The 16,167-nt window shown below is 34.1% G+C and overlaps 1 protein-coding gene across 4 annotated transcripts in view; it reads right to left on the minus strand.

Moving 5' to 3' along the window:
• The window catches only part of dennd4a (DENN/MADD domain containing 4A), a 64,477-nt gene that overhangs the window by 23,600 nt on the left and 24,710 nt on the right, over positions 1-16,167 (minus strand). For all 4 annotated transcript variants that reach the window (XM_056477924.1, XM_056477923.1, XM_056477922.1 and 1 more), the window contains 5 exons: positions 7,485-7,618; positions 4,891-5,023; positions 4,594-4,800; positions 4,362-4,490; positions 1,223-1,367 (listed from right to left, as the gene is read on the minus strand). In XM_056477924.1, the coding sequence (XP_056333899.1) occupies positions 1,223-1,367; positions 4,362-4,490; positions 4,594-4,800; positions 4,891-5,023; positions 7,485-7,618 (748 nt within the window). The remainder of the gene's footprint in view (positions 1-1,222; positions 1,368-4,361; positions 4,491-4,593; positions 4,801-4,890; positions 5,024-7,484; positions 7,619-16,167) is intronic.

The following is a 16,167-nucleotide window of genomic DNA, read 5'->3' on the forward strand; positions in this document are numbered from 1 at the left end:
CCATTGAAAGTAACCATTTCCAACTGCATGCAATCAGCCAATCAGATCTCAGACTGTCCCTTGTGTGCAAGATAAATTTGTTCTGCACAACAAATCTACAGTTTCTGGATGGGTGGTATGTTGAGGCAGCTTGTTTTAATTAAGAAAGCCCTCTCGTGCCCTTCTCTAATATGCTGTTTACAGCGGCCCGAGTGAGAAAGTAGATGCCATCGAGTGCAGACTGTGTGGCTGAGGAGGCGACTATCGACTCTCATCTTAATTGGAGCTATTAAAGTCTCTCCGGTTGAGCAGGCATGCTGGATCAGGCCTGAGTGAGGAGGGGAGGGAGCCGGAGCCCCCCTGAGGCACAAAACTCAAGTAACCCTGTCTCCCTGTGCAATGATGGAAAGTTTCTCTGACAGTGAGAAACGATATTGAGTCGACGCTCCCCTGTTGGCTAGGCTAACATCTCAAAGGGTATCTCGTTACTCTGAAATAACTCTAGTGATTTGATGACTAATCATTTGGAACAATGATTAAATGTTCTGGTGGAGCAATAGGAGACAAAATAATTATTATGTAATGTAATGAAAGCAGCTACCAGTGGTGGAAACTAACAACTTAGTTTTGTTTTTCCTTGTTAATGTATTTAGGCATATTTTCAAGTATATGTATAGTCTCAGAGTATTTGTTTTTTGAGAAACTTTCTTTTACTTCATTAAAGTTGAAAGCTTAATATATCCCTCCACTGAACTGGAGATATGATCACCTGCTCCAAGATGCGATAGCGGGGACTGATTTGTGAACAAGCTGATAGTTACACTGTTAAATTGGATTGCAAATCACTGTGAATGATTAATTTGTGAATTGGATTAATCCGATTGTATCTGTTCTCAAGTCAACAGAAAACTGATTAAAATGATCCAGTCGGAGTAAATCTTCAGTTAAAGATTCAATGATTCAAATGATCCAGTTGCATCGTGTTTCTAGTAGACAATTCACTGATTCAAATGATCCAGTTTGAGTGAATCTCCAGTTAATGATTCACTTAATCAAATGATGAGCTCATAGAAAGTCTTTAGTTAACGATTCACTGATTCAAATTATAAATTGGAGTGAGTCTCCATTTAACTGATTCAAATGATTCAGTTAAAGCAAGTTAATTTTATTGTCATGGTTATTGATTCACTTATTTAAATGATCAGTTCATAGAAATGGGTACAACAGAGTTGGGAGATTTTACCAGAAAGATGAGTGTCTTTCGGGTGGGTGGTCTGCCTCCTCCATACTTGTTTGAAAAGCACCACACCCCGAACCACATTTCTCAGTTTTCCCCACAGGAAGTATCCCCCTCTGGTGGAGGAAGGCCATGTGCTCTCCAGGACGGCCTGAGGGGAGAAGAATACTACAGTAAGAGACACACACTCACATACAGATTAGCTGAATAATTCTACAGTACAATGCCTCTCATTATCTTAAGTAGATTGTGTTCTTTGTCAAGGACTAGCTGTAATTACTCTGATAGAATTGGAGCAACGCTCAGCTGCCCAGACTTATATCTATGCCAGTGTGTCCTCCTGGTATTTTGGGACAATTTCCAAAACACACAAACACGCACACCACGCACGCACGCACACACACACACACACACACACACACACACACACACACACACACGCACACGCACACGCACACGCACACGCACACGCACACGCACACGCACACGCACACACACACACACACACACACAAAATGATCCTCAGGGAGATGATTGCTGGTCTATGCTTTTGTCTAATGATAACAGGCATGAAAAACAAAGTCACATGCCAAATCTGCTGCCAGATGAAGGTCCCCAAGAATTAGCATAACATACCTCTACAGATAAATCACTTCTCTTTTATTTTGAAGAGCTGGTTTTACAAAACTACATTTCAGTATTAAAACAGCTCATATATCGCATAAAATGTATGTGTGGCATTTCATTAGATAGCAAAGCAAGTGGCATTTAGAATCAGGTTGTGTTGGGAAAATAAACTGGGTTGCAGGTCTGTCCTGATTCTGTCTGTTCTAGTTGTGGCTAGCAGGAAAAATGCTAAAAGCAAACTTGCAACTAACCTTTTGATTGTGCATTAGTTGTAAATAAATGTGCTTATCAACTTTAAAACTAGGAGAAAAATGTCATATGCGGTTTGTTTTTGATGTATTTTTGCATAAAAATGTGTTAAATTAAATGAACAGTTTCTGTGACATTTCTTCAACCTCAAAGGCCACAAGCAAAACACCAGATTGTTAAAGAAGTACAGCCAAAATGGTAAAAAAAATTGGTCCACATAAGAAGATAAACATGCCCTTTTGATATTGAATTAAATTTAGAAAAATCTAAAATTTTTGAGGGGTGAGGGGTGGGGGGGTCAGTAAGTGCATGTATTTCAGGCTTGGCATAAACATTATATTATACCTATAGAAAGCATATTAAATGCAAGTAAAGTGTCTACTTTTAAGATTTAAATTACTTTTATGAAACTAAAAGATGACGACGCAGTGGCGCAGTATGTAGTGCTGTTGCCTCACAGCAAGAAGGTCGCTGGTTCTAGCCTCGGCTCAGTTGGCGTTTCTGTGTGGAGTTTGCATGTTCTCCCTGCGTTCGCGTGGGTTTCCCCCACAGCCCAAAGACATGCGGTACAGGTGAATTGGGTAGGCTAAATTGTCCGTAGTGTATGAGTGTATGTGTGAATGAGTGTGTGTGTTTCCCAGAGATTTCCCAGAGGGCATCTGCTGCGTAAAAACGTGCTGGATAAGTTGGCGGTTTATTCCGCTGTGGCGACCCCGGATTAATAAAGGGACTAAGCCGAAAAGAAACTGAATGAATGAATGAAACTAAAAGATTTGTATGTCAAAGTCAAAGAGACAGACAGATATATGGTATTATTATATTACATTTTAGTAGATTTTACATTCTTACAAACATTTCTGAAAATTGTGTAAAACCTAGTGAACTGAAGGAATATACAAAACGTACAAAAATATAAAAATTACAACAAAAGTTAGCTAATAAGTATTTTGGGGTTCCTTTATGATCATTAGGCTGAATATAATATTTTAATACTTAAAACAAATAAAACATTACCATGATTTAACATAAAATACACCAAAATGTCATTTCATGTAGCAATAGTTGTATGTATTTAGGTATTTATGTAAGATAGATAGATAGATAGATAGATAGATAGATAGATAGATAGATAGATAGATAGATAGATAGATAGATAGATAGATAGATAGATAGATAGATAGATAGATAGATAGATAGATAGATAGATAGATAGATAGATAGATAGATAGATAGATAGATAGATAGATAGATAGATAGATAGATAGATAGATAGATAGATAGATAGATAGATAGATAGATAGATAGATAGATAGATAGATAGATAGATAGATAGATAGATAGATAGATAGATAGATAGATAGATAGATAGATAGATAGATAGATAGATAGATAGATAGATAGATAGATAGATAGATAGATAATTGCCCTAATTGCCTCCTTGTTTTCTCTAGCTTGCAAACTATGTTATTTAATTGTGTTTTGTTACTTGTAACCGCTTTTACTGTATTTGGTTAACTCTTTATATTCTCATATCACATCTAAACCACATTAAAAACGCTACACTTGCTGCTTTGTTTGCGGATTTAAACGTGTTTGTGATTTACTGCCGTATGTCGTTTCTATGGCCACCATCAGCTGTTACACACGTGCAGTGGTCAAGTTTCAAAATAGTTCAGCTTCTGCTGCTGTGTGTTTGTATACTGAATGTGTTACTATTTTTACTTAAGGTTAAGAATAGAGCAATATGCTGGTGTTAAACTGCATTGCTTTAATGCACTCCTGCATTGGGCTCACATATACACTCTACACTCTACTTCAAAATTGTTGATCAGCTGTGCTGAGCATTTCTCTCTGTCTCGTGCTGAACGCAGTCAACCAATCACAACTGACTGGGTCATCGGACCAATCAGTGCAGATTTGCATTGCGCTAAGGAGGGTGTTGGGAACAAATGAATTGCAGAATGAATCTTATGGGAGTCGTTGGGATAATTAGGTAAAATAAATGCATATTATAAGACAATGAAAGTGTGTTTTGACCTTGCATTCAGAATGTTGTTGGAGACCCCCAAAACCAAAATATGACCTATTTTAATGCATAATAGGGGCTTTTTAACAGAACAGTATCAGCTGCCGGTGTGGACGCTTATTTACTTATCACTACAGTTATTATCATAGTTATCTTTATGTGAATGGGCCTTGAAGTGAATGTTTATTTATTTAGAATAATAATTTTGCATCTCCATGTAGCACATAAGAAAACTACACTTACTCTGTTGTAGTATCCATAAGTGATGGCATTAGGCTGAACTCCGGCTTTCTTCATCTCAAACAAGACTCGGACTGCTAGAACAGGTTGACCGTATTGCCCACACAGCTGCATCAGGACCCGATAACACACCTCCAGAGAGCCAGAAACAACCCGTCAAACACAAAATCACAAGTGCAAGATTCTGCAGTCTAGACTCGCAACTGATCGAAGCAATCAATAGAGGCGACATTACCTCATCCGGAGGCTGCAGCTTTTTGTCCTGCATGTTTCTCAGCACGTCGTAAGCAGTATGCAGAGCGCGCACTTTAGAGTGACACGCGCTGACGTACGAAGGCAAACAGATGAACCACAGACCGTGACAGTGCCTGAGGAGACATTTAGACCACATCTGAGGGATGGAGGAGTAGGTTTTGGCCATCCGCTGGGCTGATTTGATCTCCTACAGAGGGAGGATCAGGACGTTAGCGAGGAGGGGGAGACATTTGACATGTGGGATCATGGGTTGAGATTAGCGTTTGAAAATATAAACCTGTTGGGAGCGACGGAATATAGCAGCAGGGCTGATGGGACTGATGTGTCTCAGGGCTGATGTTGCTTTGGGGACTCTGAGACCATCCTGATGCTCACAGAGTTGGGCATTCAGTGCCGGGAAGCCGCTGTAACTGCAAGACATCCAAAGATTGTTACTGTCAAGACATGTCAAACGTTATTTATCAAAGCCGCAACGTTACAACATGCAGCATTTAATGCAAGAGTACCATTGAGATTCTGCAGCTTCAGTGAAGATATTAATATGAGTATAAATCTGCAGATTATAAAAGTTAAAGTGCAGTTAAATTGAAATGAAATTAAACAAATAATAAAGCATAAATGTGTGCCTAACACTGATCACTAATGTATGATAAAATACACTGTAAAAAATGCTGGATTCCACACAATTCTTTCTTGTCGCCTCAACACAAATAGAGTTAGAGTTACTTAATAGAGTTACTTAAAGTTAACTTTAAGTAGATTGAACATAAAACAATTAAGTTGTCCCAAAAAATGTAAGAATTGTGTTGTTTCCCATATTTAACTCATTTTAAATGTGTACTTTAAACAAGCAGCAAAATCCTTTTAAGTATATAATATAGTATACTTACATCCAGTAAGTATATCCATTTATATCGAAGTTGATATTTAGCCGCACCACACTGGTGTTTCATAACGTCTAATTTTTTTTTGAGGTGGGCTGCCCAACTCTCAACCCCCAACCTGGAGGACCAGGTCATACACATATACACTACGGACAATTTAGCTTATGCCGAGTTCAGACTGTATGATTTTAGCCTCGATTTTGACTCGCAGACAAGTTTTGAGAAATCACTAGCAAATGCCTGAAATCACAGGAAAATCGGTGCTCATTCACGTGAGTAACAATCAAGCAGTGTGAACTATCAAAGACGCGATCTAAGAGAAATCGGAAAAAAGAATTCGGAAAAGGAAAATGAATGAATAATATAATATAGTATAGTATTGAATTTTCATTAAGTTCAATATTGAATTTTTTCTGCTTAAATACACTCTTTTGTTGCTTGTTCAAACTACTTATTAAAAATAATCTGTAATAAACAGAAATAATAAACTCAAACACAAATATTTAGATTTCATTGAGACAACTTAATTTCTTAATGTTCAATCTTAAAAATTTAATTTCCACTTAATTTCACTTGAATTTGTTAAATCTGTAAAGTTAGCTTAATTGATTTGTGTTGGGACAATATGAATGAATTGTGTGGAACCCTGCATTTTTACAGTGTAAATACAGTTAAAGTCAGAACTATAAAACCCCCTGAATTATTAGCCCCCGTTGATTTTCTTTAAAGGAGAGTTTTTTTTCAACACATTTCTAAACATAATAGTTTTATTAACTCATTTCTAATAATTGATTTATTTTATCTTTGCTATAATGACAGTAAATCATTTTTTACTATATATTTTTCAAGACACTTTTATACAGCTTAAAGTGACATTTAAAGGTTTAACTAGGTTAATTAGGTTAACTAGGCAGGTAAGGGGAATTAGGCAAACTATTGTATAACGATGGTTTGTTCTGTAGACTTTCGAAAAATATAGCTTAAAGGGGCTAATAATTTTCACCTTAAAATGTTTTTAAAAAACTTTTAAACTGTTTTTATTCTAGCCAAAACAAAACAAATAAGACTTTCTCCAGAAGAAAAAATATGATCAGACATAATGTGAAAAATGTCCTTGCACTGTTAAACATCATGTAGGAAATATTTTAAAAAGAAATAAAAATTCAAAGGGGAGCAAATAATTCTGACTTCAACTGTATGTAATAAGAATAAACACTGAGTAATAAAATGTTTATAATTTATTATTTAAAAATGGTTAAATATCAAGCAATAGTTAAATATATATGGGTATTTTTGAAAGGCATGCCACAATGTATGGCACAATCTTAAGGTATATTTACACAAAATCGATGTGCTAAAATGGATACAATTTTTCCTCTGCATTTTGGAAAGGTTTTTGCATAGACGGAAAAGTGATCAATATAATCTCCGTTCACAAACATCTGTGAAAATGATTTCTAAAAAATTTATTAAGGATAACAGGCCAGTAGTTGGCGATGTCACATGCATAACGTCACAGTTTAAAAAAAAAAGTGAATCTTTCTCAATCTACTCTGATGACAATGTCCTTATTGTAAAATAAATTTCACTTTAAAACTTTTTATTAAAAAGTTTATTTGTTACGTTTATTTTGTTTGTTCAGGCCCCCAAAACGTACTTAAATACACTCAATTTTCATTTAAAAATGTTATCATGTAAACACAGTGTTAATCCTCAACGTCAAGACACCCTATTGTTCGAAAAATTACACCAAATCCCAAAATAACAGACCCCCTCAACATAATCACATGCTCTCTAAGGGGTGTGTATTATTGCTTTATAGTGAGAGTTTTTCTGTAGACCAGGGATCCTCCGAGAGCTTTATTCTTTCTGCTGTGAGAGGTTTTGGAAGGGGATTACACTACCGCAACAATGCCATCTGTGCGGCAATGTACTGTTTATGTGGTGGTGTTTCTGATTGTGACAGCTTGTGTTTGGTCTGTTATACCTGTAAACCATAGGCGGCTCCTCTCCTTCTGGAAGTGCTGGCAGCTCTGGAGGGCTGATGAAGACCGTGTGTTCGCTTCGGTGGGATTTGTCAAGTTCAATAAGCCTAGTGTCCTCGGGCTTATCGCTGTCCACCTAGAGTAAAAACACACTCCGTCAGACCCAGACGGCTCTTCCGTTTCTACACAAACTAACACTCGCTATGAGCAATGACCAGGTACCAGTGATTGAGAAAAAAATCATGTTTTAGCTTGGAGGCTAATAGAGGTCATTTGAAAAGAGGAAAATATGTTAGAAAGAGGAACCAAAGAGAACATTTATGGCAACATGAAGGCTTAAAAAAGGCATTTGTCACATGTTTATGTACTTTATATTAGTTTATACGAGTTCCTTTATTATTTCTTGAAAATTGTACATTTATTTGCATTATATCATTATTTGTTTTAGTATTTTTAGTTTTGTGTCTTTTTATTTTGTTTTAATTTTACATCATTTTATTTATTTTTATATTTTTTATTATTTATTTTTACTTTTTATTTTGTTTAGAATTGATCTTTATTTACAATTGATCTCAAATCAATTGATCCATTTTATTTTTACAAAAATTTTTATATATTATATTTTACTAGATTTTATTTTAACACTATATATTATTTTGAAAAATTGTACTTTGCATTTTTATTTTATTATAATAAATCTTTACTTTATTTTTACTATATTTAATGGAACTTTTTAGTTTTGTGTAACTTTTATTCTGACTTTTTTCATAATTTTAATTATTTATATCATAATTGTATTTAAATTGGTTATTCTTTTATTTAATTTAGCATTTATCTTATTTATTTTAACGTATTTCACTTCCTTTTATTTATTTTACTACACAGAAAACTCTATTTATGTTTTATTTAATTACCAGTTGAAATCAGAACTATTAAACCTTCTGTGAATTTATTTTCTTTTTTAAATTTCCCAAATGATGTTTAACAGAGCAAGGAAATTTTCACAGTATGTCTGATAATATTTTTTTCTTCTGGAGAAAGTCTTATTTGTTTTGTTTCGGCTAGAATAAAAACAGTTTTTATTTTTGTTAAAATTATTAGCCCCTTTAAGATATTTTTTTTGATAGTCTACAGAACAAACCATCGTTATACAATTACTTGCCTAATTAGCCTAACTTGCCTAGTTAACTTAATTAACCTAGTTAAGCCTTTAAATGTCATCATGGCATCCTGGCAAAGATAAAATAAATCAGTCATTAGAAACGAGTTATTAAAACTATTACGTTTAGAAAAAAATCTTCTCTCCGTTAAACAGAAATTGGGGGAAAAAATAAACAGGGGGGTTAATAATTCTGGAGGTTTTATAATTCTGACTTCAACTGTATATATAAGCTTTTTATAATTTATAAACTGAGAACTGAATCTGAAACCAGCCCCGCAGCCATGCCAAGGGATTTTCCACTGTCTGGATGTGCCAAGAAACTTTAAGCACAGATGATCTGACCTCAGATCAGACGGAGCACAGGTTTTAGTGTAAATGAGCCTGATAATCTCCCACATCACTGTGTCTGACCGATCTCACATCTGTACCAAGAAGCTCTGATCCTCCATCTGCCACAGACACACTGCAAGTGCACTGACCTGAACTTAATGCTCAATGTTGTCCTGCTTGAGGGCCGTGAAACCGTTCCAGAACCCTTTATAGGCCAGCCAGAGCTCAGAGGAGCCACTGTACATTTAGCCTTCAGACAAACCCTGTCTACAAGTCTGTAAATGCACTATAAATGCATCATAAAGCCCATGCTATTGTAGTACACTGAAAATGAGGAAAGCTTTATGTCTATCGATAAAGTGAAAATCCATTTAAGCCTCTGTTAAGCATCCTCAGCAAAAGGGTTTTGGATCATATAGTTTCAAAGTTATTGGGCAGACAGCAAGAGTGACACGGCAGATTCAGGTTCTTCCAGCACTTGCCAAATGAGATTCCCTGGGAAGGTTTTAGATCAATCTCTGCCTCTTTTTAGCAGGAAAAAACAGCACTGATGGCTGTGGTGTCGATTATAGAGCTGTGTAATGCATCAGGATGCCACAAGGCACTTTCCATGAATACGGTACTAAACAAAGTCTGAAACCTTTAGAATTTACACATTTTAATTATTATAAATTACACGACATGTCACTCATATTTGAATGGGAAAAGTTTAACGGTCAATATGGCGAATAAAGCCCCGCCCACTTCAGCGAACACTTGCTTCATAGACAAAAGAAATATATCCAAATAAAGCATGAAATCTGTGCTTTTAAATGAACCAACTATACTTGAAAACAAACGTTTTTTGGTTTTGTAATTTGATCGTAATGAATACGAGGTACAGTCCATCCTGACAAACGCAAATCACATGACAACAGCAACTACTCAAACGCCCACAAACTAGTAGAGAGTAAAGAGTAGTAAAGAGTCGCAGTCATTTCTGGAGGAGATTCACCATCAAGAGCAGCGTGATCTGACCAAGCATTATTAAGAGGATGATAATGTGTAACACTGTCATAAATAAGGTTGGTGTCGTGATCTCGTTCCTTTCAAGTATTAGCTCGGGCAACCTGAAAAAAATGATTTTGTTTGATTGTTGATTCAAACGTTTAGAAATGAAACTTAGGAGACAGTTGATGTTTAATTTTATTGGTGATTCCAAATATGTAATGTAATCCAAAGCTTGGCAAACAGTTTTGGAGAATTTGATGTTTCCACATTCAGACAGAATGCGCGAACATACTGTACTGCCCAAGAGGTGTTTCAAAGATGGCCGCCGAGTGAATGACTTGCCTTAAAGGGGCTTTATAAATACTCACATAAAACATAATTAGTTATCATCATTATTATTATTATTATTATTATTATTATTATTTTATTATTATTATTATTATTATTATTATTATTATTATTAGTAGTAGTAGTAGTAGTAGTAGTAGTAGTAGTACTAATAGTAGTAGTAGTAACTGTCTAAAGATTCTTAAATCAAGATTTATTTAATGGAGATATAAAATGACTGAAATTCAAAACGCAAAATAAAATACATTTGTGAAATGTAGTTTTAATACTGCAAAAATAGACATTTGCTCTTGTTGAACCATGAAATAACTTATTTCTGTTGAATTTCTAAGCATATATGTAAATGTAAAAGAAAATACCTCTTGAATTTATCTTGAAGGATGTTCAGATATTTATTAAAACATACACAGAGTTTAAGACAAAACTATTAGCAAAATTATTCGAAACTTAAATTCTTAGTCAAATATTTCCCCCGTGCTTTTTAACGTGGAAAAGATATTTTCAAAAACAATTTTAAACTATTTCTAATAACTCGTTTTTTCAAGTCAGTACGTGACACTTTTATAGTTATTTTGCAAGATACTAATATTCAGATCCATGTAAAGACTTAACTGTGTTAATTAGGTTAGGCAAGTCATTGGACAACAGTGGTTTGTTCTGTAGCCAATTAAAAAAAAACATAATCTCTTAAGGGAGCTTATAGTAATGATCCTATTTTTATTTTTTTTTTGTTCCAGCCAAACTAAAGAAGTATGACTTTATCTAAAAGACAAAAATATAACAGGAAACACTGTGGAAAACTGACTTTGGTTTGTTAAACATGACTTGGAAAATATTAGAAAATTAGTTCATTAAAAATTCACAATAATTTGAGTTTCACAAAAACAAAATGCATCTTCAACTGTACATACATTGAAGAAAACTTCCTTTTTTTCAGGACATGCAGGATTTAATGGCTAGATGTTCTGCTCTATTTTGAGTTGTGCAATAGCAAGTTAAAACCTATTCTTAAAACTCGTTCTATAAACTGCTGAAACCCTGTATTTATAATAGCATTATAATTATATTATTTTTCCATCTATCAACAACTGCTTGACATGTAGAAGATAATAAGCATTCAGCCATTCCTTTATTGCAAAAAACCTACAATCTGGATAATCTAGATCGGATCCTGCTTTTTGCATGGCTTACAAAGCAAATGCATAAATGGATATTGATTTGAGTGGAAATTATCTTATTGTGTGAGAGAGAAAAAAGCATTTAGCAGTGCATGAGATTTGTTGCCAAGGACAGCAGTGAATTATACTGTTTAAAAATAGTTTAGTAGTATAACATTCCACAGCAGAACACAATGTATGTTTAATTAGAATCAAGTATTCCAGAGAGCCTTGAAATAAATCACACACTGTGCACAAACGTACACTCTATTCAGCTCTATTCAATTACCAAAATGTGTCATACTCTAATTACTACACAGATAATTCATGATAATTCAAGTGAAAACATGTGAAATCACATTCACACGCTGAACCTCATTCAGATCAGTTTGCTAAATCTTGTTTAAACAGTTGTTTACTGGAGACTCACTCTGAAACGATCATTTGAATCAGTGAGTTGTTTAGAGCTTCACTCTGATTGGATCATCTGAATCAGTGAGTCGTTTCCTACAGACTCACTTTAAACTGATCACTTGAATCAGCGAATCGCTGAGTTGTTGAACTCACTCTGATTGGATAATTTGAATTAGTGAGTTGTTTACTGGAGACTCACTCGAAATAGATAATTTGAATCAGTGAATCATTTATGAGACTCACTCTGAATGGATCACTTGAATCAGTGAGTTATTTATTGAAGACTCAACTCTGAAAAGATCATTTTAATCAGTGAATCATTTATGAGACTTACTATGAACGGATCACTTGAATCAGTAAATCATTTACTAGAGACTCACGCTAAATGGATCACTTAAATCAATGTGTTGTTTACTGAAGACTTACTTTGAATATATAATTGTAATCAGTAGATCATTTACTGAAGACTCACTCTGAATTGATATTTTAAATCAGTGAGTTGTTTACTAGAGACTCGCTCTAAAAGGATTACTTGAATCAATGAATAATTTACTGTAAACTCACTCTGAAAGGATCACTTGAATCAACGAATCGTTTAATGAAGACTCACTCTGAATGGATCACTTGAATCAATATATGATTTGATGGAGACTCACTCTGAATTGATCACTTGAAACAGTAAATGATTTTAAAAAACACTCACTCTGAATTGATAATTTAAATCAGTGTGTCGTTTACTGAAGAATCACTCTGAATGGATCACTCGAATCAGTGAGTTGTTTACTGGAGACTCACTGATCAGATCGCTGGAATCAGTGAACCATTTATTGGAAACTCACTCTGAATGGATCATTTAAATCAGTGAGTCCTACACTGGAGATTCACTTTGAATACATTAATTAAATCAGTGATTCATTTAATGGAGACTCATTATGAATGGATCACTTGAACCAGCAAGTTGTTTACTGGAAACTCACACTGAACAGATCACTTGAATCAGTGAATCATTTACTGGAGACTCAATCTGAACAAATCACTTAAATCAGTGAGTCATTTACTGGAGACTCACTCTAAATGGATCACTTGAATCAGTGAAACCTTTACTGGAGCCTCGCTCTGAACAGATCACTTGAATCAGTTGCTGACTCCTGAAAAGATGTCAGTTCAATCCTTAAATTGATGTGTAACTTGTGAACTGATTTAAACAATTTAACTGATAAAACTCGACTATCTTGTCTCTGAGCAGATCCTCTTCTTCACTTTAAAAGAACTTCACTCAACTTCAATCAGCAAATGCAGTGAAGTAAAAAGTACAATATTTTGAAATGTAGTGAAGTAAAAATACTAAAAACTAGTAAAAATACCACTGACGCTATGTGCATCAGCCAATAATAGGGTCAAAAACAGGATGAAAAATGGATAAAATAAATAAATTATGATGAACTTTAAAAGTAACACTGGATGACTGAGGTTTCCCAGTATGACCGAGTTAGTTTCGTGTTCTGGCGGTACATGGTTTGTCCTTTTCTGCCCTAGTTCTTGTTTAACGCCCTCTGTGAACACAAGCCACAAACCCACGCCAGTTTAAATCAACTCAAGCTGTCATTTTCATTACCACTGCAGTGCTAAAGGACTGTCCTCCAAGGTTCTTTCAAAAGGAAAGGACGGGTCAGCGCAGGATAAGTGTGACTTTCATTGATGGCAGAATAATTGAAAGTGCGAGGCAGAGCGAGTTGAACATTCGTCTTTACTAGCAGACTGAAGCCTTGTGGGGAGAACGATGGGCTGAGAAATGATTCCTGTTCCTCTAAACAAGAACAGAGTGTGTGCCTTTGTTGAGACAGATATAAATGTACTACAAAGGTGCGATACAACTATTTGAGACTATATTTGTCAGCACTTTAGGCAAATAGTTCACTGAAGAAATAACTCCAGTCTGGGTCATGCAGAGAAAAGGGAGCATTTGCGAACTTAAAAGCGATGCAAAGTGGTGTATGGCACAGAAAGATTCATTATGCATGCAGGATCTGCAGAGACTCTGAAGCAAATCGCAATGTTTTTAATAATGAAAGCAGAGAGCACACGCCTTCAAAGATAAGATTCATATCAGCTGAATCTCACCGTACCAGTGGTGAAGAAACCACCAAACAAAACAAGTCACAACAATCAAATCAATGTTGTTTTTTTACATTTTTATTCTATTCTATTAATTCATTCATTCATTCATTTTCCTTCAGCTTAGTCCCTTTATTAATTTGGGGTCGCCACAGTGGAATGTATCCCCAACCTAACCAGCAAATGTTTTACATTTGCCCTTCCAGCTGCAACCCAACACTGGGAAACACCCATACCCTCTTGCATTCACACACATACAATACGGCCAATTTAGCTTATTCAATTCACCTATAGTGCATGCCTTTGGACTGTGGGTGAAACCGGAGCACCCAGAGGAAACCCACGCGAACACAGAGAGAACAAGCAAACTCCATACAGAAATGCCAACTGATCCAGCCGGAGCTCAAACCAGCGACCTTCTTGCTGTGAGGCAACAGCGCTACCCACTGTGCCACAGTGACGCCTCTATACTATTATTTTATTTTTATTTTATATTCATTTAATTTGTATTTTATTTTGTTGTAACTTGTTTTATTTTGATGTTTTACATTTTATTTTTATATAATTAATTTCCCCCTATTTTTTATTGTCATTTACTTTTCTATGCATCATTTAACTTTAAATGAAAAATATTTTATAAGTAAGTTAATTATGCACAGAAAAACAAATGAAAATAAAATAAATGGGGGAAATTAATTATTTTAAAATAAAATGTAAAACAGTTTAATAAAATAAACTGAAAGAAATTAAATTCAAAATATATATTTTTTTATTTCTTTCATTTTATTTTATATACTTAATTTTGTATTGTATTCCTTTTTTATTTTAGCATATTTTAACACACTTTACACTTCATTTTACTAAAATTGTTATATTTCAATTATAGTATTAATGTTGAAAAAATATTTATTTATCTAAAAATGTAAAAACTATTTTTGCAATCAAAGTAAATCATCTGAATTCGAAATTGCTCCGTATTTTTTATTTTACTTGGATTTTAAGTTTTATTTTAACTTTTTACATGTTATTTTAATTATTTTTATTTTCCTCTATTTTGGTTTTGGCTAACATTGGTTTTACTATACATAATAAAAAAATTTTTTATTTCAGCAAGAAGGTCGCTGGTTGGAGCCCCAGCTGGGTCACTTAGCGTTTCTGTGTGGAGTTTGCATGTTCTCCCTGTGTTCATGTGGGTTTCCTCCGGGTGCTCCGGTTTCCCCCACAGTCAAAAGACATTTGGTGTAGGTGAATTGGGTAAGCTTAATTGTTCGTAGTGTATGAGTGTGAATGGGTGTGTATGGATGTTTCCCAGTGATGGGTTGCAGCTGCAAGGGCATCCGCTGTGTAAAACATATGCTGGATAAGTTGTTGGTTCATTCCGCTGTGGTGACCCTAGATTAACAAAGAGACTAAGCCGTAAAGAAAATGAATGAATGAATAAAATGTAAAAAAAAATTAATAAAATATACTGAAATTTTTTTAATACATTTTTTTTATTTATTTCAGTTTTTTATTCACTTAATTTTGTATTATATTACTTTTTTATTTTAGCATATTTAATACACTTTATTTGACTAAAATTGTTATATTTCAATTATAGTATTATTGTTTAAAATTTTATTTATCTAAAAATTTAAATTACATTTTTGCAATCAAAGACAATCATTCAAAATTGTTGTTTTTTAATTATATTTGGATTTTTAATATTATTTTACTTTTTACACTTTATTTTAAATACTTTTATTTTCCTCTATTTTTAATTTATTATTATTTTTATTACTTTATTTTTATTTATTTTATAATTTATTTAACTTTATATTTTATTACATTTTAAATTAACTATATTTTGTTTTATATTTAAACTATATTTTATTATACACTTTATTTTATCTTACTAAAAAATATCCTATTTGAATTGGGTCACACTTTATTTTGATGGTTCATTTGTTGAATTTAAGTTACATTGCATCTACATACGAACTAACTATCATTAGATTATAAGTAGACTGTTAGGTTGGGGTTAGGGTTAGTGTAAGTTGACATGTACTAGCTAAGTTTCTTATAGTCAGTTAAATGTCTGTTGAAGAAGCAGTTTCAACAGATATTAAGCAGACAGTCTACTAATACTCAAATGGACCATCAAAATAAAGTGTTACCAATAAACTACAG

Source organism: Danio aesculapii, chromosome 18 (assembly GCF_903798145.1).
Source record: "Danio aesculapii chromosome 18, fDanAes4.1, whole genome shotgun sequence".
NCBI classification, from domain to species: Eukaryota; Metazoa; Chordata; class Actinopteri; order Cypriniformes; family Danionidae; genus Danio; species Danio aesculapii.